This window comes from Xiphias gladius, chromosome 9 (genome assembly GCF_016859285.1).
Source record: "Xiphias gladius isolate SHS-SW01 ecotype Sanya breed wild chromosome 9, ASM1685928v1, whole genome shotgun sequence".
Lineage (NCBI taxonomy): Eukaryota > Metazoa > Chordata > Actinopteri > Istiophoriformes > Xiphiidae > Xiphias > Xiphias gladius.
This window is the reverse complement of record NC_053408.1, coordinates 13832209-13858688: the sequence shown is the minus strand read 5'-3', so window position 1 is coordinate 13858688 and position 26480 is coordinate 13832209. Positions and strand designations below refer to the sequence as shown.

At 40.4% G+C, this 26480-nt stretch overlaps 2 protein-coding genes across 9 annotated transcripts in view; both read left to right on the top strand.

Annotated features, from left to right (window-relative positions):
- The window catches only part of rab11fip3 (RAB11 family interacting protein 3 (class II)), a 29615-nt gene extending 12766 nt beyond the window's left edge, over nucleotides 1-16849 (top strand). For 3 of the 4 annotated variants that reach the window (XM_040134955.1, XM_040134953.1, XM_040134952.1), the window contains 10 exons: nucleotides 3867-4039; nucleotides 7709-7909; nucleotides 11114-11149; nucleotides 11293-11386; nucleotides 11518-11762; nucleotides 12294-12375; nucleotides 12499-12636; nucleotides 12850-13005; nucleotides 13172-13312; nucleotides 13429-16849. In XM_040134955.1, coding sequence (XP_039990889.1) covers nucleotides 3867-4039; nucleotides 7709-7909; nucleotides 11114-11149; nucleotides 11293-11386; nucleotides 11518-11762; nucleotides 12294-12375; nucleotides 12499-12636; nucleotides 12850-13005; nucleotides 13172-13312; nucleotides 13429-13542 — 1380 coding nt within the window. In that variant the 3' untranslated portion in view covers nucleotides 13543-16849. Of the gene's footprint in view, nucleotides 1-3113; nucleotides 3313-3866; nucleotides 4040-7708; nucleotides 7910-11113; nucleotides 11150-11292; nucleotides 11387-11517; nucleotides 11763-12293; nucleotides 12376-12498; nucleotides 12637-12849; nucleotides 13006-13171; nucleotides 13313-13428 lie in introns of those variants that run through there. The other variant, XM_040134956.1, reaches the window with a different exon arrangement.
- A 1420-nt stretch (nucleotides 16850-18269) lies between these two features.
- telo2 (TEL2, telomere maintenance 2, homolog (S. cerevisiae)) lies at nucleotides 18270-26379 on the top strand. Of its 5 annotated transcripts, none has more exons than XM_040136188.1 (21): nucleotides 18270-18371; nucleotides 18897-19270; nucleotides 19354-19631; nucleotides 19741-19809; nucleotides 20527-20674; nucleotides 20807-20909; nucleotides 20992-21060; nucleotides 21144-21285; nucleotides 21441-21577; nucleotides 21728-21813; nucleotides 22243-22356; nucleotides 22460-22548; nucleotides 22648-22739; nucleotides 22904-23020; nucleotides 23163-23234; nucleotides 23336-23506; nucleotides 23601-23692; nucleotides 23793-23892; nucleotides 24223-24287; nucleotides 24575-24690; nucleotides 25363-26378. In XM_040136188.1, the coding sequence occupies exons 2-21, from the start codon at nucleotides 18930-18932 to the stop codon at nucleotides 25482-25484; spliced, it is 2523 nt and encodes an 840-aa protein (XP_039992122.1). In that variant the 5' UTR covers nucleotides 18270-18371; nucleotides 18897-18929; the 3' UTR covers nucleotides 25485-26378. The 5 variants fall into 5 exon arrangements, with proteins under 5 accessions (XP_039992122.1, XP_039992125.1, XP_039992121.1 ...); XM_040136191.1 differs by having other exon boundaries at nucleotides 18274-18392; nucleotides 22648-22709; nucleotides 25363-26379; XM_040136187.1 differs by having other exon boundaries at nucleotides 18274-18392; nucleotides 25363-26377.
- Nucleotides 26380-26480: the final 101 nt, after the last annotated feature.

The window sequence follows — 26480 nt, the reverse complement described above, 5'->3', positions numbered from 1 at the left end:
AACACCACAGTGTGAGGGTCACAGGCTGAACTCCATGTGCACTCTCACTCTTCCCACTATATTTCACTGAGTGGCTTGCAGAGCTATCATTACCACTGTGTGAATGTTCCACTGACTGAACACCCTGGTTTGGCTGACACTAAATAGCATCTGGCAGGCTAGGCTTTTGAGCATTCTTTGATAAATATTGGATTAACTGGAATGTGCTAGAGTTTTTACATGTGTGTTGATTTGTGTTTTTACAGTTGTGGTTAGCATATCTGGAATTCCTGTGTCCTCTTGTGCATGCAACTTGTATATTTAACCATCATTGTTGCTGGCCTCCGCAAAATTGCTATTGCTACTATTGTGTGCACTTCAAATATTGCAGGCCTAAGGCTGTTGTTTTAGTGCTGTATATTGCACAGTAATAGTACCCTCTGTTGGTATAGTTTAGAAGTGCAGTCCCATGTACTTGAGTCAAGAGTGCAAATGGATTCCCTCATCTAAAATCAATTACACTGGCTGTATAAGTTGATAATTCCAACAGCACATGAAAGCAGGCCTTGTAACAACAAGTGGTTTGACATATATTGTCACTGATAGAATACCATCAAGTTGAGGGTGAAATTTAGATAATTACAGTTACAGTAGATCTTAAATGGTCTGTATATTAAATAACATGTGGCCAAATGAGTTAATCAAGAAATAGATTTTCCTTTCTTGTGTTTTCTAATGGTGCCTAAATGATGAGTTGCTTTAGGTGTTTGACTAATAATAATGTTCAAAATCAAATGTGCGTCTATCAAGGTTAAGTTTTTCAGTTGAAGTCTAATTTATATTATATTTGGCTATATATTCTTATTCTTATATATGGTCACATATGACCATTTTGCTAAACTGCTGAACTGTTTGTTTTGTTTGGGTTCCTTAACTACAGGTTGGTTTTTTTTATTTATTTATTTATTTATTTATTTATTTTCAGTTTCCTTCTTACAGTTATTAACAAAACTAATGGATCAGAAAATGAACACAAACAAAAATGGATGTGTTCCAAACAGGAAAATTAGATGTCATTTTGAACCATGAATGAGTTATTTATGAAATATTTTCTACAGGAAATATTCTTGTTGCTGTAGCTGCTGTTTACTGGAACCTGTAAGCAGAGTTTTGGGGAATCTTATGCATGTTTGAAGTCGTTGCCATACCTGTGTCCATTGCCTTGTTTTTACCTTGGGTTTCTGGCAGAAAATGGTTCCTCTCTCTCAATGGCGGTGCTGTTCTAGCCCTGTTTGCTTTCAAAACAGGCAAGGGTAAGGCTGTTGAGCTGAGGTCTGGCATAAGAGAGAAGCAGTTCCCCGTTCACCCGATTTTTCCCATATTAAATATTTTCTACCTCTGGTGACTTTCATATTTTTGTCTCACATTTTAATTCTTAAATAGAACCATAACGGCAGTACTACTGGCCTTTCCAGTGGTTATAACCAATGCTTTTGTTATTGTTTTGCCAAAACTTCAGTACTCAGTGCCTCTCAGAGTTTAATAGCTTAACAGCATGTTAGTTTTCTGTTGGCACACAGTCAGACAGTTATGGCAGGTTGTTGTGATGTACAGTATAGTCCTCATTCCCTGTGCAGTCTGGGACATGTAGAACATGACTTAATGACTAATACTGTCAGACTGGGCCAGGAAGTGAAGCTCCCAGGAGCCAGGAAAGATTAAACAGTTATTCAGCTGATCGTGTGCTGTTTTGACCCGTGGGCTGAAAGATGGTAGTAGTTGATTGCGCATTACATCAGACTTCTGTTACTCTTTGGACTTTGTCTCTGTCTCCACCCCTCTGACCACCCAGTAGAGCTGAAGGACGCGTTACAGTATTTTCCATTTTTCCAACGTACTCACTCACTCTCTCCGAGAGTGAAGGTGAGGAGTTATTAGGAGGCTCTCATGGCAGGCCAGCTTTCCTGTCAGTGAGACCGGACAGAGAGAATGGTTCTGGGCATGGTGGATAGCCCTCTGGGCCCTGCGTCTCCTGACGCTTTATTTATAATGGTACGTTATGCCTTCCAACGTGACTCACCTGTCTTTTCTTCATTGCTGCTGTATAGTTCTGATACCTGATAATGTGTCTCTAGTTGCTAATAGCTTCAGATTTTCTTTTTTGTCATGTATCCATCTGTGGGTTTTTAGTGCTGAGAAAGCCTTAACTTGCTCATTTTATTTGAAGTACTTGTTGTCAGCTTTTTTTTTTTTTCTCATAAATGCAAAATAAACCAGATTTCAATTACATCCGTTGACATTTAAAAATATTCTGTAGACATTATTTAAATTATACAAGAATGCATAGACTTGTTTGTTTTTAGAATGATGGTAACAGCTTGTTGAGCACTACTTCTTTGTTGCTATACAGGAGCAAGGTTTTTTTTTAAAGCCATTTTATTATTTCAACCAGAAAATACAGTATATACAGCAATCACTCGAGTTCCATTCACATTCATGCCCTGTTTTTACCTTGGGTTTCTGGCAGAAAATGGTTCCTCTCTCTCAATGGCGGTGCTGTTCTAGCCCTGTTTGCTTTCAAAACAGGCAAGGGTAAGGCTGTTGAGCTGAGGTCTGGCATAAGAGAGAAGCAGTTCCCCGTTCACCCGATTTTTCCCATATTAAATATTTTCTACCTCTGGTGACTTTCATATTTTTGTCTCACATTTTAATTCTTAAATAGAACCATAACGGCAGTACTACTGGCCTTTCCAGTGGTTATAACCAATGCTTTTGTTATTGTTTTGCCAAAACTTCAGTACTCACAGTGCCTCTCAGAGTTTAATAGCTTAACAGCATGTTAGTTTTCTGTTGGCACACAGTCAGACAGTTATGGCAGGTTGTTGTGATGTACAGTATAGTCCTCATTCCCTGTGCAGTCTGGGACATGTAGAACATGACTTAATGACTAATACTGTCAGACTGGGCCAGGAAGTGAAGCTCCCAGGAGCCAGGAAAGATTAAACAGTTATTCAGCTGATCGTGTGCTGTTTTGACCCGTGGGCTGAAAGATGGTAGTAGTTGATTGCGCATTACATCAGACTTCTGTTACTCTTTGGACTTTGTCTCTGTCTCCACCCCTCTGACCACCCAGTAGAGCTGAAGGACGCGTTACAGTATTTTCCATTTTTCCAACGTACTCACTCACTCTCTCCGAGAGTGAAGGTGAGGAGTTATTAGGAGGCTCTCATGGCAGGCCAGCTTTCCTGTCAGTGAGACCGGACAGAGAGAATGGTTCTGGGCATGGTGGATAGCCCTCTGGGCCCTGCGTCTCCTGACGCTTTATTTATAATGGTACGTTATGCCTTCCAACGTGACTCACCTGTCTTTTCTTCATTGCTGCTGTATAGTTCTGATACCTGATAATGTGTCTCTAGTTGCTAATAGCTTCAGATTTTCTTTTTTGTCATGTATCCATCTGTGGGTTTTTAGTGCTGAGAAAGCCTTAACTTGCTCATTTTATTTGAACTACTTGTTGTCAGCTTTTTTTTTTTTTCTCATAAATGCAAAATAAACCAGATTTCAATTACATCCGTTGACATTTAAAAATATTCTGTAGACATTATTTAAATTATACAAGAATGCATAGACTTGTTTGTTTTTAGAATGATGGTAACAGCTTGTTGAGCACTACTTCTTTGTTGCTATACAGGAGCAAGGTTTTTTTTTAAAGCCATTTTATTATTTCAACCAGAAAATACAGTATATACAGCAATCACTCGAGTTCCATTCACATTCATGCCCTGTTTTTACCTTGGTGAATTATTAGGATGGGTATCGGATGTTTATTTACTACTTGATGAGCACTCTGTAAGTTTATTATTCTTGTTCTGTTTCTGTTACTGCAGCAAAATGAGGTGACCGACAGTGCATACCTGGGCTCTGAGAGCACATACAGTGAGTGTGAGACCTTCACTGATGAGGACACAGGGGCCCTTGTACCCCCTGAGATGCATGAGGATGTGGAGACGGACAGCGGTATCGAGGCCACGCTGCACGACCCCGAAGATGGTGGAAATAGGTTGGTATGAATTTCATCCTCAGCCAAATACACAATGTCAATTTTGGCCAATATGCTCATATTTCCTGGACGTCCTCTGCTGTGCGTTTGGCGATGAAAAGGGTGGTTGTGACCCTGAATGACTTGTGTCATGCATCATCAATTGTATTGCACTTGTTATGCGATACAGATCAACGTCTTAGCGCTGTTTGAATATTGCCACTGGCTACAGAATTTACTGTAAATGTGTGTCAGATCTCCAGCTAAGGGTTAGCCCTGGAGTTGCCCTGCACTGACCATTCACACAGATCACGTGGTTTAGGAGTCTTGTGCGCCAAGTGCTGGATCACTCGGGTTCTATTTGGGTCACCAGACAGGCAGATTAGACAGAAGTAATAGACAGCCACAACTTTACTGACCCAGCGTCTTGTATTCTTCTGGATACACCAGTGTTTAGAAACCTCACTCAGACATACAGTATTTTAGTATTATTCTGTGTTTGGTTTTCCTCATTATTTTCCTCGATTGTCCTTTAAATGCAGCTCCTCGTGTATTCATACACCATGCCTCGTGACAGGCAGTTTGAGGCAACATTTTACATTGTCAGCGGGGACATTCACTGTTGATGTTTTCTGTGCAGCTGAACAGGAAAGCTCATACAGAGAGAACTTGAAATGTGCATAGTGTAAGCATGAGAAACCTTGAACACAAAGTCCGTCCACCATTCTTTACCAGTGTTGATATGTCCAAGTGGATCATTTGTGTCGACTGAAAAGGGGCTGAGATCTGCTCATCTTTTCTGAATTCTCAGGTTATGGCATAAGCTGTTAATTATCACAGTAAGTGTCTTTTAGTGTTAAAGACAGTTAGCTGCTGCAGATGAGGCCCATGTATCTGCACAAGTGTTCTTGTTGATATAGTATTTAGGGAAAACATAAGAGAGGAAATGCAGAACAGTGAGACCTTATCTGCTGACTGTGTGACCTGTCTCTCCGGCTTGATGACGGATTGGAGTGGTCTCCCTAACATGAATGTGTTTGGACTTCCCATTCCATGATTGAGCCTTGAATTCCAGGAAGTGTTGAGTTAGCTCTTTTTTTGTTGTTTTCCTTTTTTTTCCCCCTTTCTTTGGCATGGGCTAATCTGATTCTCTCCCTTTGACTCACTCATGCCATCGCCCCGCTAAGCCTTTTGCCGACTGGAAGCTAACACTCATACTGCATGACTCTATGACCTTTATATTCTCATACTTCAGCAGTGTGTTGACTAAAAACTTCAAAACCCATTGCTGAATTGCCTCCTAAAATGAAAACACATTCTAATTTTGTCAAGGACTTTATCATGCCAGTGAATATCTTGATATTCTGTTCAGTTAAGTTTATATTAAAAATATGGGCACGTTTCTCACGCCAAAACTTTTAAGGGGTTTTTCCTAGTCAAAAATAGTTTGCAACTTACAGTAATTCAGCATTGACTTTGTTAATGAAACAAAAAGACTAGCAACTTAACTGAGATTTTGCTATGCAGCCTGTTTAGCCGAGTGAACCCTAGCTGCAGCTTGCAGCAGCATAAGACATAGTCAGGGTAGGAGAGTATGCATCGGACTGGGGATTAAGAATCTAAAAGGATTAGCCTCCCCCACACTCGTCTGTCCTACCGCTGTGTCCCCACACACATTTGGTCCTCAGAAGGTCAGCGGGACGGTCTGTTGGCCGTTGCTTAACCTCAAATCTGATTAACCCACTCACACTCAACCCTTTCTGGTACAGCCTCAAGTCTTGTGGGTGGCACAGACGATGCACCCTCAGTCATGTGGTGTTGTAGATTGGCAGCTCATTAGGACTTGTTTTGTTGTTGTTGTTTTCAAAGGCCAGATCCTTTTTTCTCCAAACTGGAGAGTCTTGGTTTTGTTTTAAATTGGTGTAACCTGTGAAACTTCAGGATTCCACTCTGGTTGTCTGGAGTTTTAACTCCAGTTGCTCCACGGCTTTCACGCCAGGGCAGTGGAGGGCATTCAAAGATGCGTTCTCTCTCTTCACCGTCCCTCTGTGTGAGGGACCTCAATATGGGGCCAAGTAGTAAGGGCCTGAGCAAAGGGTAAGTGGCTTCAAAAATGGTTGTTCTGTTATCCAGTTTAACGTTTGTTGATGACACTACTGAAGCTGAAACTGCATTGTTGTCTGATTTATTGAGACTGAAGAGTAGCCAGAATCATTTGCAGAGTCTGACTGTTTTTTTTGTTTTGTTTTTGTGTGTGTGTGTGTGTGTGTGTGTAAAAGGTTTGTGATTTTCGGATTTAACACTGTAAATTAAGGCAATGTTTTAGCTTTGAATTAGACAGTTGGATGCCATTTTCCTTGTAAACAAGCAAAATGGGCTTTGTCATTGTGTGCTGAGAAAGCAAACTTTTCTGCTGATTTGGACATCCTCGTCCTGTGTGTGTTTAAGACATCTAACATATCCTGTTGGACAACAGGAAGGGGTAGCTTTCCTGTTAAATGAAGACCAAGGAGTTTAAGCTCTGGTAAGACTCTCAAATTCACAGCAAAGACTTCCAGATCCAGCCGATAGATTTCTGTTAAAATGTGTAAAATAGCCAGCCAATTACAAAAGCCAAAGTTACAGCCCTTTCTGTCAGCACAGTCAAGCTTGACCCACATCATGTCTTAAGTGTTGCCATTGTGGTTTTGCACTGCCAGCAAGGCACAAGACATTTTGTTTCTTCCAAAGCAGCCTTTGGGATTAATGTGAATTAAGAGATTACCTTTGAAGACAAGTGATCGTTGAACTTGTCCAGATTGCTGTTCTTCCTGGGGGCAAGATTAATTGTACTTTTGTGGGATTTACAGTTGGCTCTAGTCATTTCCAGGCTTCTGGGGCCAGCACCTCAACCATGGACCACAACAGTGTGGCCAGTCCTATAAAGGCAGTGTGACTGACTGACTGACTGACCGACACCATTGGTCAACCGAATGCCATCTGACTGAGTGATGAAAGGCACTAAGTGTTGCCCCTTTAACTTATGTGTATGGTGATTTTGTTAGACGGCGTCAGGGTTTTAAAATCAGGATTTTAGCAGTGCAGAGCAGCATTGTTCCAATGTCTAACAAAAGAAATAGAAAAAAACATGTAAATGAGAACAGCTTTATTGGGAATTTGGCTTTATTAAAATACTGTATATGTGAGCACAGAGAGTAGAAGAGAAGCAAACAGATGAAGAACTGAAACCGGCTGACACTTGGCAGAATGCAAATACTGCATAATGACATCGTAAACATGCTAATTAGTGTATTACGTGATATAGCAACATTTAGCGTCTTTTTGAGCAGACTTTAGCTACTTACCATTGAAAATAGTTGTTAACAGCAGTTCCACAACAGTTTTCAACTATGTCCTCAATTTCGCACATTGATCATACACGGTCCAGCCATATACTGGGTTATGACCTAGTCTTGTTTTTAAATGTAGTCAGAAGATGGGCCTTGTTTGGTTTGGCGGAGATTATGGTTTCCTAAATGGATGGTTATGTGTCTTTTTATACGCAGTTGGTCATCCATTTTTATCCCCTCCTAACCTGAAACATTTTCCTCTATTTTTGGCTAGGACATACAGTTAACAACGTCGTTGTTGTAAACACAAGTGAACACACACACACACTCACACAGTAATCCATTTTTATGTGTCCCTCAGGTTTTCCCTGAACTCTGAGCTCCATAACCACTCCCTGGTGACGATCATCGGTGGAGAGGAGGAGCACTTTGAGGACTTTGGTGAAAGTAATACCTCAGAGTTGCTACTGGAGAGCAGTGTGGAGGGGACGGAGGGGGAGGGCGATTCCCCTCTCGTGCAGCCCCTTGAGCAGGTCAATGGCTCCTCACTTCTCTCTCCCAGGTACCAGCTTGTCTTCCCTACACAGGGTCAAGTATTGAGTAATTCTGACAAAAACATGTGCTCTATATTTCAAAAATTACTTTGTCTTCCTCCAAAATTAGACAGCCTAAACATTATTTAGCTGATGTGAATACTAATAAAATTTGCACCAGGCTGTCAAATCACAACTTTCTTTTTATTAACTCCTTCTGATAAAAGGTTGATACTGTTACATTCACAGATGCATTGTCCAGGCCCTAAATGCCTCTATGTATGTTCTTAAGAGAAAGTGTTTCTCTTTTAACTTAGACACTGAGGTCGTATGTCGATAAGAGCTATCTGGAGAAGTCCTTTCCACCCCAGTCTGCCTCCTTGTCTTGGTGAAGGGCAAGATAAATGGAGTGAATACAAAGTTCATTCTGGCAGGCTGCAGGAATTTTTGTTGCGCTGAGTTCAAACATCTTAAAGGAGTATGTAACAAGCTTTGACCCTGAGCTACAGTCTTACAGACACAGGTTGACTTTAGCAGTGTAACGTGTCCTTCAAACACCAGAATAAAGCCAACACATACACTCCTCCTTATGGCACAATTAATTTATGTTGAAGCCCCTACTGTAGCTTTTTCCCAATCATCTTTTTCCTCCCCCCTCCTCTGTTTTCATCTTAGACTCTAAGCCGGATAATGTGTAATTACCACTTGGGTGATATTTCCAATTATTTTCCTTGCCAGGAAGCTCTTGATAGCAGCCCAGGTTTTGTATCCCACTGACAATATAAAAATAAGCTGATCATTGAGATACAGCCTCACTGTTTATTCCTATTAGTTTATAGGAGTCATTGTTAACATTACAGGAAGGCTAACATAGCAAAAACTACTTGATTATATGTAACATGATGTTTGGATAGTAACTTGAATGATCCTCATATGTAAGATGTGTCTTTATAACGTAAAGTAATAAAAAGATGCATTCAAGTAAATAGGATAAATACACATTCTCTAATAAGAGTTGAGAATCCTTAAATAATAAATGAATGAAATTAAATCATTATGTAAGTTTATGTAGTTTTTTTTGAAATGGGAGAAACCTTATGTGAAAGATTACATCACATAAAAATTGGGAAAAAATCAGCCTGCTTGTTCGGGTGACAAAAATCTTGCCACACAAAAAAGAAATAACTGCATCCCAACAACTTCACCCACTCGGTGTGACTGCGTCATCATGTTTTGAGCCATTCGTGCTCATTGCTGGCGCACGTAGCAGTGCTGCCTACACACACACCCCCTCATTTATCTATCTACATAATACAGCACTTTGACTACACACGCACACACACTTGGGTTGCCTCTATTCTACAGCATTTTTAACAAAGTCATCCTTCACGCTGTCAGCAGAAAATGGCTCTGTAAAACAATGCATATGACCATCAAGTGACACTCCCTCAAAGTCTGCCATGAAACAGCATTTCTGCCTACATTAACAAGAACCTGTGCCTTTTTTTTTTTTTTTTTTTTGTTTGTTTGTTTTGTTTTTTGTTTTTTTTGTTGCATAAATCAGACCTGACTCACCTCTTGAACAGTCAGCTGGTAGAGGTGGTGTGAGGAGAGGATACAAACTCCCAACAATGAAATGAGCAACTGCGTATTTAATTTGTTATTTTGGTTTATTTCAGTAAGCATTCCATAGGTTGTCTGAGCTGCAAAGACACCTAGGTTGAATAGACAAGAATGTTTGGCAGGAGGAAAAAAAAAATCTTATCAGCGCTGAAGAAAGATCAACACATTCTTTCTCCTAGAATGTTTTGTTCCCTTACTGTATCCAAAAAACAAATCGCAACCACACTGCAGTCTGTTCCACGTCTCCCTTCTATCGAAGCCCTCACACTTTATTTTCAGACTCTTCTGTGGATTCCACTAACACCCCCTGCACCCTCAGAGGTGTCCTGTCCCACCTAAGTGCACCCCCCTCCCTCCTTCTTGCCTGTCACTCACCACTTCCTCCTCCTCTTCCTCCTTTTTTCCTATTTCCAGTGCACCTGCTCCTCTCCCTGACTGCTTTCAGAGCTTCCTCAGGGAGGAGGCGCTGGACTTTTTCTGTAGCCAGTGTCACAAACAAATAAGTCGTCTTGAGGACCTCTCCACTCGCCTCAATTTCCTAGAGATGACTAGGTAACACATCATTCACAACCCACTCCGACTTTAAGCTGTGTGAATGTTTGCAGTGCTGAATAGATACAGTATCACGCATGTTCTCATAATGTGTGTATGCTGTGTTGGATTAGCCACAACATGGTGTGTGTTTTGTTATGGATTGTACATGCACAAACACATTATGGTGTATTTTGTGGGTTTGTTTTAGGCCAATCGTGCCTCACACGGTTCCCTGTTTTGTTTTGTTTTTTTTATCTGCACCCTCTTTTTGTGTGTGAGTTGCAGTGTTAGCATTTAGCATTTATTGATGGAAAAACTCACTTGTTACCATCTTTACACATTATGATTTGTCACTCATAACATTTTGCTTAAAATAAGCTTAACAGATTGATTATACATCTTTAGTTGATTTGAAAGAGGTTGTAGAAGTAGGAAACAATAACCCCAGGTATCTCAGGTGAGTGTTGTCTATTTCAGTATTTTTGTTCTTCATGTCATTACCTTCATGCTTCATTTAAGCTGTTGCAAAATGGCAGCTGGTAGTGGAGTAATGCTTTTTAAAGAACCTGCTTTTATTGGAACAAACTTGCTGATCCAGGATTACTGACCAGTAGCTGCATTACAGAAACTTAGCAACTCTGTTTACCATCTGTATAAATTTGAGATAGGTTATGGTTTAGAACTTGAGAATGTAATATAACTAACTTAAAAAGATTTTATAAATCTACAAACCTCTAAATTGACATATAGTTTGTAAGTTTCTATAATTCAATCTGTTACAGGTCTGTTATTTAAAATCAATCCTAGATCAGAACTTGAAAGCTTTGTATGCGCTGCTGTGTTTGTGTTAGTATGCTGCGATGTGTGGATATTTTCTAGCTTAAGTTTTGTCAAAAATGTAGTGATTTACTAGTAAAGAGCCACCCCATCATGCCCTTCTGCCTTACTGGGGCTCCACTGTGAGCAAAGAGAGGGATTTGGGTTGGATAAGAGGACCCTTAAGAGATGGTGTCTCTTTCCTCCTATCCTTTTTCTTTTCCTGACCATTTTTCCTGTTGTTCTGTCTCCCCATCCAGTGCTGGCAAGAGGCTGTCCAGCAAGAAAGTAGCAAGGTAAGCTAAATAACTGCTTCGATTTCAGTAGGCAATGTCTCATTTCTAGTATGATAGTAAGAGATAGTTATGTTTATCAAATGTAAACTAGCCCCAGGGAGTTCATTTTTTTTTTTTTTTTTTTTTCCCCTCTCCACATGCAGACATCTCCTCCAGAACAGCTCAATGACTCTGGACACCATGAGCGACTTAACGCGGGACATCCTGGAGCTTGCTGACAATGACATCACAGACAAGGTGACAAAGTTAACAGATTTTTTTTTTTTTTCCTCTCCTTTCTCTCCCCAATACCACCTGCCTTTTCATCCCTCTGGTTACAGATATGTTAATTGTTGTTTGGCTAACCATGAAACGTTTACCTTTCCCAGGTGCTCCTCCTTGAGCGTCGAGTGGCGGAGCTGGAGAAGGAGTCGGAGGCCTCGGGGGAGCAGCATGCGCGATTGCGCCAGGAGAACCTTCAGCTTGTGCACCGGGCCAATGCCTTGGAGGAGCAACTGAAGGAGCAGGAGCTCCATGCTGACGAGCAGCTACAGCAAGAGACCCGTCGCCACAAGGAGGCCCTGAGCAAACTGGAGAGGGAGAGGGGGCTGGAGCTAGAAAACCTGCAGGCTAGGTGAGCACATGAGGAAAGACCTGACTGTTTTTATAAAATCTTTTGTGGCAGCATGAAAAATCAACATATAATTGTTTACTATACAACAGATCAATTTATGTTCAGTGTAAGATCTGCCCATATCACCTGGTTAATTAAATACAATTCTACCCCTTGGAAATTTTATTTTTATGTGTAAAAAAAAAAAAATGTCTAAAAACCATAAGAAATAGAATCTAGTTGCCCTCAGCCGTTTAGATGTTTTTGATACTTTGTGATCATTTTAACTGGATATTAACAACAAAACCAGTCAGTGTGAGATTCCCTGAAGATTTTTGTTGTATTTGATTCAGTGGTACATTAAAAACATATTTGTTCATTGTGCTTCCATACTGCCACCTTCTGGAATTTATCTGCCACTGAACATAAGCTGTCTTCATATAATTCAAGATTGTCAACCATTAATAACCAGTGCGGACATATCAGCTGATCCTTTTTGGTTGCACTGTAGCTTTTTGACATGAATGTCTAAAGAATTTGTTTGTTTCTCAGGCTGCAGCAACTGGATGAGGAGAGCAGTGAGCTGCGGTCCTGTGTTCCTTGTCTACGAGCAAACATCGAGAGACTAGAGGAGGTGAGAGCAATAATACCTCATCTCCTGGTTTGGTTTTCCTTCATTGGGCTCAACTTGCACTCTTTCTCATGAGTTCCGCTTGTCTCTCTTGTTCCTCTTCATCCTCACCTTCTTAATTTCCAGGAGAAGAGGAAGTTGCAAGATGAGACAGAAGCCATGTCTGACAGGCTCAAGGAAGAGACGGAATCCCGCAGGAAGATGGGTGACAAGCTGAGCCACGAGCGTCACCAGAGCCAGAAGGAGAAGGAGTGCACACAGGAGGTGGAACTGGTTTCTCTATGTACAGAATAAACAATACTGTGTGTACAAAATATTACATTACAGTGTAGAGTTACACAGCGTGACTGTCATATGTCAAAAGGTCCTGTCTAAATTATGTCATTACTTGAAAGAAGTGTTTTTGCCCTTTGCTCCTCATTTTATGATTCCTAAGGACTTTACTAACAAATGTGTTTTGATTTGTTTCTACCACAGCTAATTGAAGACCTACGTAAGCAGCTTGAACACTTACAGCTGTACAAGTTGGAGGCCGAAGCAAAGAGAGGGCGCTCACCAGGCGCAGGGCTGCAGGAGTATCAGACCCGCACCCGCGAAACCGAGCTGGAGCAAGAGATCAAACGACTCAAACAGGTAGCGCAAACATTCTAATCTTTCCTCGTTTCTCTGCCTCTTCACTCAATTTCTGTAGCATTTTCTCATTCTGTCACTCTGGCCAGACTTTTTTGATATCGAAGAATGATTTAGCATCTGGCCTGTAACGTTTTATGAGGCATTACATTTGACTTGACCCCTCCAGGACAACCGCAGCCTGAAGGAGCAGAATGACGAGTTAAACGGTCAGATTATCAACCTGAGCATCCAGGGAGCCAAGAACCTGATGTCGGCCTCCTTCTCCGACTCCCTGGCAGCTGAGATCAACTCTGTGTCTCGCACAGAGGTATGTTTAGAAAACGGGAAAGAAGATGGAGAACATGTTCATTACCGGTTAACCTTTTTATTTGAATTCCAGTGGGCAGGTTTTATCTCCACTGACTTCTGTTTCTCTGTCTCCAGCTGATGGAGGCTATCCACAAACAAGAGGAGATCAACTACAGACTCCAGGACTACATCGACAAAATCATCGTGGCAATCATGGAGTCCAACCCCTCCATTCTAGAGGTCAAATAGAGACCATGCAGCCGGAGGGCCACTTGGAGTGACTCCACAGGCTGTTAAAAATATTGGAGACTTGGCTAAGAGAAAACTACCAAGAGAGGTTGTAAAAATATTCTGACATTTTGGTAGGGAAAAAACTCAACCCCCCCCCCAAAAAAAAAAAAAAAAAAAGTACAATGACAAAAATAAGCTATTTTCAGTTAGATACCCCTTGACTCTGTACTTAGTTGTGAGTGTATGTGTTAGCCCTTTTGAAAACACTTGGGTTCTGGTGACCTCCATGTATTTGGCTAGAGGGACCTGAGTCTCCCCTGTTGAATGAATGAATGTGTAACTGTGTGCAAAAGGTCAGTATCATTCAGAGTAGAAATCTGCCCCATCCCTTTCCAAAAACAAAGTGTCAATGTTTGATTGAGCTAAAATATAACGATCAGACAATTATACCTAAAGGCCTTAAATGAAAGGTGATCAAAGGATACATCAATAATACATACCATACATGCCTCAGTTCAGTCAGTGGGCTGTGATCTCCTGATGCAGGCTGAGAAAGCCGTATGAAGCTCTGGTCAGGAGACCAGTAGAATTTGTAAGTTAAAAGCTTGCTGTGCTGCCTACCAGTCCCTATAACAGTGTGTTCTGTCCTTTAACCAAGTTCAGCTGTCTTTTCCAGTGAACCCAAGTGAGGGACATTTCTAGGGGTTGAGGATGAGAAATGCCCAGAGGGTATTTTGTGTGTGTGTGTGTGTGTATGTATGTGTGTGTGTAAGTGAGGTGTTTGAAATTTCCTTTTTTTTATTTTTTTATTTTTATTTTTTTCTGCAAAAGGTCTGTAACACTAGAGGGTGTATCAAGAATGACACAGTCGTTCTTGAAAGTGTCAGTCTCCCAAATGAAGGAACAGGGTGGTTTATAATGTGCTTCATCTCATTTATTTTTACAATGAAACAGGGTCGTGGAGCTCAGGTAGGCTAGAAACCTCAAGTGGAAAATCACTACATTTCCCATCACTCCCTGGCACAAATGTTGGATAACTCAAACTTATCTCACTAAATATAGACTGACTGGCTGTAACTGACAAAATATACCCACCTCATCACTTTGTAAACTCTCCGAACACTTGAATTAAGTATCAAAGGAAACTGATGAGTGATTCTGGGAATTGTAGTTTTATTTTTCTAAATACAGGCCACCTGATCCCAGTGTTCTCTTGCTGAGTGAAAGTGACAGAGAGCAAGCCAATTCAGGTTACCAACCCTTTTTTTTTTTTTTTTTTTCTCTTTGCTGCACAAGTGATTTAATGTCAAGTAAAAATGTTAGTGAGACCGAAAAATGTCGACATTTGGGAGGCTGTATGTGAAGAATCAAATGGTTGTACTTTGCACTAAGTTTTGTTTTAATTTCTTTATTATTTTGTTGATAGAAAACTTAATTGTGAAGGGATCAAATGTAAAATCGAAGGTATTTTGAATCCATTATGAAGATGATAGCTCGTTGGATTTGTTGCTGCAGACACACCAGCAAAGTTGGGGCTGGTGTGTGCTGCAGACAACCCACTCCTGCTTAAGAAAGAAAAAAAAAAACATCACACTATTCATAATGCCATATTAAATCAGAAATATTCAAGAATACTACGAAAATGTCTCAAGATTAAATTAATTTAAATACTGTATTTTTTTCAGCCATCAGGAGTTCATATGAGCTTTTTTCCTGGCTAGTTGCCAGTTTTATTGTTTTCCATACCTGATCTGCGTAATACTGAAGAGACACGGCAGACTTTGGTAGCAATAATGCTTGGCAAGAGAGTGGACCTTGGTGGAGGGCAGATGAAACAAACCTGCTCTTTATTTCCTCTGCTGAAGCAACATCTGCGTTTTCAAAGACTGATTTTTGGACTGATCTGATGCCGTGCTTATCGGTACTGTGCAGCCTCAATACTTCTGGACATTTCTTTTCTGACTCAGAAACTGAACCTAACCTACCAGATATCTTGACGGATTTATAGTTGAAGTCGGGGAGGTTGTTTTTGTCCAAACAGCATGGCGTTCTGCACCAGTATGCTAAGAGGAATCCCTATTTTTCACCCTGTTCACCTCTAAATCTTATTTCACTGCTCTTCTTCACCTGCCACTCCATGGAAAAATGGCCTTGGATGTAAATGACTTGTACATGTAAAGTTTTTTCTACACTCATTCTAGATTCTAGGTATTTTTATAGCCAGAAGAGAAAAGAACATTTTTTTCTTGTCTTATGCTGAGAGACAGCTGCCTGTATTCTTCTCTAGCATGTAGCGTGTACAGTATCTGTTGGGTTATTTTTTTTTTCCTCGTTTTAAATCACATGCAGATATTTATTCATCGTTCAACACAAACAACTCAAACTCTGTGATTTGTTCTGCTGAAAATATATTTGTACATTTTTGGATTCAAAAGGGGAGATCACATATTCACGGTGAATGAATCTGTGGGAGAATTTATTGAATTAAGAAACATGTTTAAAGCAAAGTTATATTGTCCTTGGATGAGTCTCCATCGTGTGCAGAAGCTTGAATGTGACCTGCTCAGAATGGTCGTTTGTTGAGGTTGTCACACTCTTCCATAATGCTGATGTGGCTTTGACCTCTTCAGGGTTGTGATTTTTAGATATATGGCAGAGTCTGCAGTTTCTACTGTTGTCTTCCCAGATGGAGTCAGGTACTGCATGGAAACACAGATTTTTATTGTATATCTCTGATTCAGTTGTTTGACCTGTTTTGACTGAAAAATCATATGCTATAATATCCGTCAGTGGAGTTGTAGGTTGTGAGACCTCATAACATCAGCACATGACACCTAAAACCTCATATCCAGGCTTGCTGAGTTCAGCTTCCTGCATTGTAGTGTAACTGGAGGTTTGCCCCAACAGATTTACTGCTTAGATCTTTAGAGTAATGAATCATTTATGCTTTAAAGAGGACACAGGATGACACCTGAACACAGCAGGCTAAATTACAGTTAATCTTCTCCCTGCGTCATATTTTATTGTCAGCTTTTGACAGATAGTTTGAGGATTAACGCGACTGGCAACAGATTAACCAGACAAAAGGTGAGACCACAGAGCTGATAAAACATTCCATTTTAGCAGAGCTGAAGGTGATTGCACTTTAACCAGATCCAATTTCTCCATTTTTAACTCCTGCTTTCAAAATGACCAAAGAAAAACGTTTGAACTTAAACTGATCGTTTTATCTATCAGGGTCCGTGATCACGCTTTTGGTAACACTTTCCTGTTCTAATAAATCACAAATTGACAGACTCTCAGCTTGCCCTGGAAAAAAAAAAAAGCGAAAAAAACGGGCCTGCTAGTCTAAACACTGTGTCTCTGTGTCTCAAACTTTGCCTCTGAACTAACCTGATTATGAGCCCTGGGAAAAGCACTGACCACGTGACTGTCAGTTTGTTAAATTATAACGATGACACCTGAACTGTAAATATAAATGGTCATTTTTGTGAACTTTTTTTTTCTCGCTCTCACGCTCACTTCCAGTGTCCAAAGAAAGTTTGCTCAAGGCACAAACATCACTACTGGAGTAGTGCATGGCTTGCCATTATGCGACATGGGGAGATAAAAAGAGAATATTGTAGAAAAGAGAAAATGTAAAAGTTGAAGTTAATCCTATTTTCAAAAATAAATGTATAAATTATAACAGTATTGGTTACAGCTGTATGTTATTTTTGAAGATCCCCAAATGATCTAATCCTAATTGTTACTGGGGAAATATAATTTCAGTCATTGTAAAAAGAGAAAATTTAAAGATAAGCAGTGAAAGTGAGATTAGAAAAATAAATGGAATAAAAGGACCCTGTGTTGATTGTCTTTTTTTTTTCCCCTCACTGTGACAGTCAGGATCTCACATGGTAAGTAATTTCAAGTTACAAATGATGATCTAATGGATTTGACCCCCGTTCTGTTGAAGACAAAAATACTGTGTTTTACACCAACCTCAGAGCCTGGAGGTGTTCTAGGACCCTCATGGGGCTGGTGAACACCTCCATGCCCAGATCCCTGGTCCTTCTGCCGCCAACCTACCGGCCCCACCTGCATGGGTCCTCAACCACTCCGTGTACCCGTCTCTAGTATTAGCGTCCTGTTATACTCGTCAACATTATGTTAACTCGCGCAACTGCCAGACCTGAAAGGAAGGGGTGAAGCCCATCTGTCTCCTCACAATGACTGTATGAGTCTATGTGTGCAATAATGAGGACTGCAGTTTTGACTATTAATTGGTGTCATGAATCGTTGGGGGCCCATTTGTTTTAATCAACATTCAGCTGGTAAATCAATAATCAAGACACATTATAAAAAGATATAAATGTAAAATCGATATTTATTTATTTAAAAAAAAAATCTTTATTTCTGGTTTTATAAAATGTTTATATTACCTTTTATTTCTGATTTTCTACAGCGGTCAAATTTTCCAGATGTTGCAGAAGCTGTCATAACTTTGCGTGACGTAAGTGTATCTCCTAACCATAAGTTCAGAATTTCACTATCAGTGAATTTTGTTATATTGTGTATATCTATGTGTATATCTATATATATATATATATATATATATATATATATATATATAATGTTTATGCTTATGTGAGTCTTTCAACTGATTAATTCGCCGATGTATAAAGTTATCAACTGATTATGACATAACGACCGCCCAGAAGTGTTACAAAAAGCGTCGGCTTCTTGAATGCCGCACCGGGAGGGCCTGTCCCCGGAACCTTACGTCGCCTCCTCGCTCATCACGAACGTGTTTTGACTGAGCACACGCAGAAGCGAGGGACGCGGCGGGATGTGCTTGTTGTAACGTGAGCTAGACAGTAGGATCTGTAGGTTTCACCTCAAAAAGAAACCTTTTAATGTTACAGTGGCTGTGAATTGTGTCGCAATGTAAATTTCTGTTGTCTTCTTTAATAAAAAAAAAAATGCTCTGGGGTATCGGTTCTGACAGGCTAACAGTTTAAGCTAATTCAAATAGATATGCGTGTTTATTTAGTTTCGTTGCCAGCTTGTGTGTTTTTTGAACCCGTACTTTGATGAAAATGAGCTTCTACACTCAATGACTGTTAGCTACAGGAATAAAGGGCGAGTTCACCTAAAAACACAATGAACTTAATTCTTCTTAGCAGGAGTAAAGGACCAAAAGGTTTGCTTGTTATATGCTGATATCAGTTGTAGTTCAATTCCATTACAGATGTTTTCTAAATATACTAACGGCTATTCATTATAAACTGCAGACTTTGTTGTGAACACTTCTTTGTGGAGATGGATGCCTTCACAGAAATCTCACTGCTGTTTTGGGGTAAACTGTCCCTTTAATTTTTTTTGTCTAGGAGGTAAAGCCCCCAGTTAATTACTTTTTCAAAATGGAATCACTCACACCTAACACTGAGGTCCGTCTAATGGTGGCCCAGTGTTTCCGGACCCTCAGTACGTCTACAGATGACAAAGACGTTATTGCTGCTCTTCAAACACTCCAGTCCTACTTGGATGAGGGGCCAGAGAGTAAAACCACTTCAGTTCAGCGGGCTGAGTTCAGGAGAACTCACTACACTCGCACCCTTCAGTTCCTTGTCAGCAACATCCAGGCAGACTGGTTGCGCAGCCTCAAAGCAGCACAGCGCACAGAGTTATGGGATGGCCTGTTCCTCCATGGCCCTCCAGAGCAGGCTCTGCTTGTGCTGATGGAGGCAATAGGAGTGCTAAGGTGGGTGCTGCTGGAAGAGGGATGTAAGGCATGGTCATCATTTTATCCATTCATTAATTGTATGGTTGTTGTCTCCTCTGCAGACCCAGTGCAAATCTGGACCATCTGGTCAGCATCACTGAGAAGTTCCTTCAGAATGGTCGCCTCGCTGACCTGCTGTGGTCGTACTGTCTGGACGCAGCTCTCTCTGACTCCCCTCAGCTCCGAGAGACTCTGCTGGGGCGTATAGTGGCACTGCCGGACCTCACCGCCAACAGGTTACATCTCAACAACAAGCCCCTATTTCTACCTCAGCAGTACTACCTGTTACTTGCCACAGAGTTGCTCACTGCCCTGGAGCGGACCTGCCAGGCCCTCAAAGGTGAGGGAACATCCTTTAAGCACTTAGCAATAATGAGAAATTTCAGAAAAATGTATTATGTGTCAGGATAAACAGTAATTTCTCAATTTTGTTTGTTTGTGTGTGACAGATGGCACAGACTGTTCCTTAACATTTGTGGCTCAGACACTAGGAAAAGTGTGTATCCAGGGGCATAGCGGTGAGTTTATTTCCTGTGTGTACAAAAAATATAAGTCATAGTTCCTTTTTTTCCCCCTATATCGTGTCTCCTCCTATAGCTTTGCCCCATTCACACTGCAAGCCTCATGGTTTATGGGCAGCTCCATTAGCTCTACCAGTGGAAAACACCTTGTGATAATAACAGGGAACAAGAAAAAAAAAAAAAAAATGTTTAAAAATTGACTTGAATATTACTACCGACTCCTAGCATAGATTGGGAAAGCATCTTTTTGAGACGATTCATTGATTAGATGTGATTCAGGAAATTAATCAACATCAATCTTGATGATCAGTTAATTGATTCAATCATTTATCAAAAAATGTTTATAGCTTTTGACTATTTTACATTATATATTATATTCTATGTCTTTGGGTTTTGGAAGATGTCACCTTGAGCTCTGGAAAACTGTGATTGTAATTTTTGACTATTTTCTGATGTTTTATAGACCTAACAGGTCAGCAGTTAATGGGAAAAATAATCACCAGAATATGAGAGAATATGCATTTTAATAGGCATAACCAGTAAGAAAATAAGGAAATGATTAATTTTCAGTGGCTGTACAGCTGGTTATAATGAAATGTTTGGTAATTTCTCAGATCTGTGAGCTTATTATCAGCCACATATGAATGATGTTTTTCTTCCTCTAGTTCTATAGGAAATTAATGGACTCCTGCTTGTTTTTTTTCCTCCCTGTAGCTGTGGTCCTGGCCTTTATGGCTCCTCGGCTGTCTGCCTGCACACGCTCAGACATGGTGTGGCAGAGGGTTTGCTGGAAGCTGTTGGAGAACATTCCAGAGCGATGGATAGAGAGCGTGCTCACTGGACTGGTGCAGGCAGTCAGTGGGTAAGGTGGTTATAGTTTCAACCAGGCTGGGACAGTCATATGCACATTTAAACAGCCAGCAGTTTATCTGGACCCAGCTCTCAGTTTTCTGTCTGCCTATAATGATGCAAGTCTCTTGCCTCTTTTTTTCAGGCCTGATGCCTTGGGACGGATTATTGGGAATCTAGTGTTGAAAAATAAAAAGGCCCAGTTTGTCATCACTCATAGACTGTTGTTACTACAGTATAAGTATGAGGTAAGAAGATAACTTGCAGCATGATAGAAAATCACATGTGTATCTTGTAAATATCATATGAAGCATATGTTTTTTGTCCCAGACTCAAGTCTTGAGAATTGTTCTGGGTTACCTCGCAACAGACAGAGAGCGAAGGCCACTACTCATACAGGTGAGAGTATGTTAAGTTCAGCAGGCTAATGATATCATGTTAATTGTGTTGATGATTTTACATGTATTTGTGTGCGTTTTCAGGTGTTACGGTCTGTGTCCCAGGCCTGGGCTAACCCCAGTGCAGTGAAACACACACCTCTAGAGCAGCAGCTGTATGTTAGCAAAGCCTTATTGCTGAGCGTGAGCCTGCTGAGAGACTCCGAACTACAGGAGCTACGCTCAGGTACGATTCTGACAAATCGCATTATCATTCATCCTCAAGCATGAGATAATAGAGGTTCACTTCAGCAGCAGCAGCAGCAGTAATGTGATGGTAAACTGAAGGAGATCGTCTCTTTACTGGGCGCTCTTCTCACTGTTGTGTACGTCTTTTCTCAGAGTTGCTTCAGTGTATGCTGGGTGGCATGCAGAGCCACCTGGAAAGCAGTGTGCTGCGTATCAGGCGTGTGGGCATGGTGGTGGGAGAGTGCCTGAGCTCTCGCATGGATATCAGTGGAACCAAGCTCAAATTTGAGGTGCAGTCAATGTGTAATTAGCAAGAAACAATGATGTAGCTTATGACAGCTGCCTAGTCAGCCCAGCTGGCTTCAAAACATTTGATTAATGACTTCACTAAAATGCCATTATTAGACCTATTTCTAATTTTGCATTATGCTGTGTTGTAGTATGATCAGGATGAGGAGACTCAAGAGCTGCTTTCTCTCATGACTCCCATCAATAGTGATGAACCAGAGCCTGAGCCTGTAAATGGGTAGGTGTTAGACATCACTGTAACTGTTACTTCAATATTTGGAAGCTTGGCTCATTGGTCAATTTATCTGTCAAGAGATGAGAACGTAGGATCCACTCTCATTAATGGTCCTTAGGAGGTTATACACTCTACTGCTCTGTGCCTACAGTTAGGAATTTTGAAGTAGTGTCTCAAAAATTAAAATGCGAAAATGAAATGTAAAAATTGGCAGTCTGTTAAAGAAGAACTACCAACCATTTTTGAACTGAGTTTTCCGTTTTATAGTGTTGTAAAAGAGCTTCCAAGACCACATACAGCACTTTAGACAATCTTAGCTTCTATTATTCTCATAACTTAATGACTTTGTTACCATTCGGCCAAATCCCATAAAACCTCGACACTGTATATCTATAGGCATTGATTTTATTTAATGGAATCCGTCATCTTCAGATTTGACACTCCTCAAGAGACCAGTGAAGTGACTCAGTCTACTCAGAATGTATCATCTCAAAATATATCAGGACCTCAGCAATCAAAAACTGATCCAGACTCTGACCTGGACAGGTAAGTATAAGTAAGGTATTATCCTTTAGTACTGGTCGTTTTTTATATGTAGTGATGGGATTACTGAAGTGTATTGTTAACCTTGAGTCTGTTATTGATCCAGTGACGATGAGCTCACTCCGTATGATATGGCTGGAGATCAGGAGATCAGTCAAGCGTCCCCGCCTCGCTACCTACGAGACTGTCTGGAAAGTATGGCCTCACCAATCACTGATCATCTGATGCAGGTGTTTTAAAGTGTTGTGTGACGTGTTCCAACTCCAATATTTTCTCATCTGTCAACCCATCCAGCTCTAATATCGTCCGAGGACCCGGCGCGCGTGGAGCTCAGTTTGAGAGTTGCTGAGAGTTTGGTGAGAAAGAACGTATTTGCAACCAGAGAGGTATGACGGCAACACCAAATCGGTTACAATGCCAAAACGATGGAGATTTAAATATTTCCTACTGAATACCTCTTTTTCCTGCCAGTATGTTATTTTTCTTAAAGCTAATATTACAGATCACTTTTCACATCATGATTCATATTTATTTGTTATGCCATTTTCAGATCAGCGTCCAGCTGACCAAAGTGCTTCTTCACATGGAGAATAAATACAGCATAAATGGCTTCCTGAGTCTCAGACAGGCAACTATGGTGGCTCTCACTGCCACTGACTGTGTCCCTGTATGATCTTCCACTTCACTTTCAGCACTATGTACCTTTTCCCATCAAAATTAGTGTCCATTACCGCAAAGCTTTTATCTCCATTTTTAAATATCCATTGTGTCTTTTTTTTTTTACAATGTCCTTTTGTGTTCTTTGATAGGTGACTCAGTATTTGACCACAGAGTTTTACTCCTTGAACTACAGTCTTCGCCAGCGACTGGATATCTTGGAGGTGAAAACAGTAGCTTCTCCACTTATGTATTGATTGATTTGATCTTTTTTGATTATTGCCACTAGTTCATTCATGAGGCTATTCTTGTTTTGGTTTATTAGGTCCTTGCTCATGCAGCTCAGGAGCTCTCTAAGCCCGTCACTGAAAAGAGAGATCCATCCACTGGCACGGCTGCCAGCACGGATTTGATTCCATACCCTGGTGACAACCCTGTCCACTGGCGACAAGTAGTAGAGAAGCGGATCCAAAGCAAGACCAAACGCCTCAGGAAGGTACTTAAAGTAGACAGACATTTTCATCTGCCTTTTCAGTATTTGAGTGAAGGCATACTCCTGAGCCTTACGCTGATTTCTGTCATTGCTACAGGGTGCCACACAACCTCCAGCTAAGGCCACCCCTAACCGTTATGCGCCTGTTGCTGGACACTTCTTTTTTCCACTGCTCAGGAATTATGACAAGTGTGTTCTTTTCTGCAAATTTAAAAGATCACATTCATAGTCTTTTCTTATGATAAAGTTTACACACGTTAAAACATGACATTTAATATTTTTTTGCTAGGCCTCAAGTGACCTTTGACCTCTTGGGAAGCGACCACCTGGTCCTGGGAAGGTTGATCCATACCTTGGGCCTCTTCATGCATCTGGCAGTCAATGCACCGGTAGTTTTATCTAACTGTTCATGCTAGAATGAGCTGATTAAATGACCTCAATGTAGAGCTTGATATCAGCATCAATGTGCCAATATGTTAGGTACAATTCTTGATGCATTTATACAGTGTGTCTATATACATATAAATATATATTATATTTAGATTTAGATTATATTATATTATTATTTATAATATATACATATGGGCCAAGCAGTTAGAGACGTACATTTCAGATACTGTAGCTTTTATGTATATATCCTGTATATCTCAATATATAAGTATATCATAATATTAAAATAAGCTAACCCAGTGTTTTGGTTTTGTTTTTTTAAAATCCAGATAGCTGCACAGATGGGTCGTGCTTTGCTGGACTTTGTGTGGGTAGTGCGCTACCATGTTGACCAGTAAGTATAATGCATATCACTGTTTTTCTCAGTGTAAATTGATGAAGTGACTGTGAATCTGAAGAAGACACTTGTGGCCATTGACAACACTGTAGTGTACCACCAACATTACTTAGATAATTGTATGTTTATGATTGCATCCCTTTCCTAGCAACGTGTTTTTTTTCACTTGGCCACTCTAGAATTACCAGAATAATTACCACAATAACAGTAGACCTGAACAGACTATTATGTGTTGTTATCTTATTTCAATCTGAGCTGTAACCTGAAATATGTCTGTGTTAAAGGATGGTGAGACGAGGCGTCCTCTTCGCTGTCTGCTCTGTGTTTCTGAGCATGCCAAGTCAAAACCTGCTGTTGGACCTCAGTGATCAGCTGTTTGAGACCAGAACTTGGCTCGCAGGTAAAACAAAACAAAAAAATCTGCTGGTGACAAAGGTGAAATGAGAAATCTGTCCCTTTCTTCATGGACCCTGGACATAATTAGATTTTAAGAGCTATAGATACATTTCATTAAAGTCTCTATGTATAAAGTGAAAGTCAGGCAGAGCATTAGTTCTAGCTCTAAGTTATTACAGGATGACAATTTCAAACATTAGTGTTTAATTTAGAATTTATATATGAAGAAAGCAATAAAGAGTTTATAAATTACTAATAATAGATTCATGTGAATTGACTCACACCTGCATAATGTAATTCTGTCAGGGATGTCCCCTCATTTACACATATCCATGGGCACAAAAAACAGATACAGCACACCCATACACAGCTGGACTGAACATTTCTGGGAAGTAGATGAGGAACCAGGATGTCCTGTACTACACGGACTATCCGTGACGTGATTGACTCATAAACAGCTGGATTTAGGATTTTTTTTTTATCCCTATGAGGATAAAAGTAGTTTCACATTGCAATGAGTGACATGGAGGTGAAGTGCAAAGGACACATTTATTGTGCAAAGAAAAGGCTAGGATTATGTGGAAGCGAAGAGTTTAATTTCTTCAGATGTAGATTTTTTTTGTAACCCCGAACTAAACCTGCTAATAATCCTTTTTTGTGTCGTTTGTATTCATAGATGTGGCGGAAGGAGACCCTGATGCAGATTGCCGGAGTCTGGCTGTACAGAGTCTGGTGCTGCTGGATAAGAGCCTGAAGAAACAGCTACAAGATCCAGAAGCATTTAGTCTTGAATCGTGATCACAGCATCAAGAATGTACACTGAAATACTTTGTCTTTTGTGATGTGGGGTGTGCTTTAACCCACCTCCACCTACGCGCTGGTCCTCACGGAGCCTGGAGACCACAGTTCGGAGGTCGATGGAAATGATGTTCCGGATATTTGCTGGCAGAAGGGCTGGCCTGGCGGTAATGGATTATCCCGGATACTAAAGGATGTCCTTTTAGCTCAAGAGCTGCTTGTTGCAGGTGCTGCAGAAATTTTTTCATATCCTGGAACACACAGTCAATCAGAGGAAAAGGAGAGCGCGTGTCTTCTCACACGTTTCTCAATGTATTTCTGCATACCTGAAACATGCACACACACACACACACATATTTCAAATTTACTGTATTGTTTAGATCAACATATTGTGTATAATTTATGAACCAGATAAAATATTGATTGAATGGAGAATAGGATGCCATTTTTGTCCATCAATAAAATGTACGTTATGAGGATATCCTTTTCAACCTCTTTCCTGTACTGGCACATCTCTCTCTACTGTGGTTGTTTGTTTACAAAGGACATCCTGTGAATATTCACATGCATACTCTGTCACAAATAATGGAAATACTACTATTACTGCTTCCTCTTGTGACTTAAATGAAATGTGTGTGTTTATCTGTATGTTCCCAAACAATGAAACATTTGAAATATGCAGTTGTTTATAGTTTTTACCGGTAGTGGCCTTGACATATTTACCCTGGCATTTTTGTGCTATCACTCCCCCCTGATTATTTGTCTTTAAGTAAATAAAACTGAGAGAAGATAAGGATATAGCTAGTACAGAAGATAATCTTACAATTGATTCTCACTTAGCACCAGTTAACAGTTCATACAAAACATTTATAAAATGAGAATGAGATTATACTCAAATTTCCAAAATTGCTGGTCTGGACTAAGTGACAAGATTGAATAAAAGATCAATGCAGTTTTCTGACAGATGTATACTTTTTAACTGGGTTACATCTGTAA

Bases quoted from the DNA above. Each gene is read 5' to 3' on its own strand.
- telo2 (XM_040136188.1), top strand. From the start codon at position 18,930: ATGGAATCACTCACACCTAACACTGAGGTCCGTCTAATGGTGGCCCAG. The intron at 19,632-19,740 runs GTGAGGGAACAT...TGTGTGTGACAG, and splicing joins GACCTGCCAGGCCCTCAAAG to ATGGCACAGACTGTTCCTTA. The intron at 22,740-22,903 runs GTATGACGGCAA...TGCCATTTTCAG, and splicing joins ACGTATTTGCAACCAGAGAG to ATCAGCGTCCAGCTGACCAA.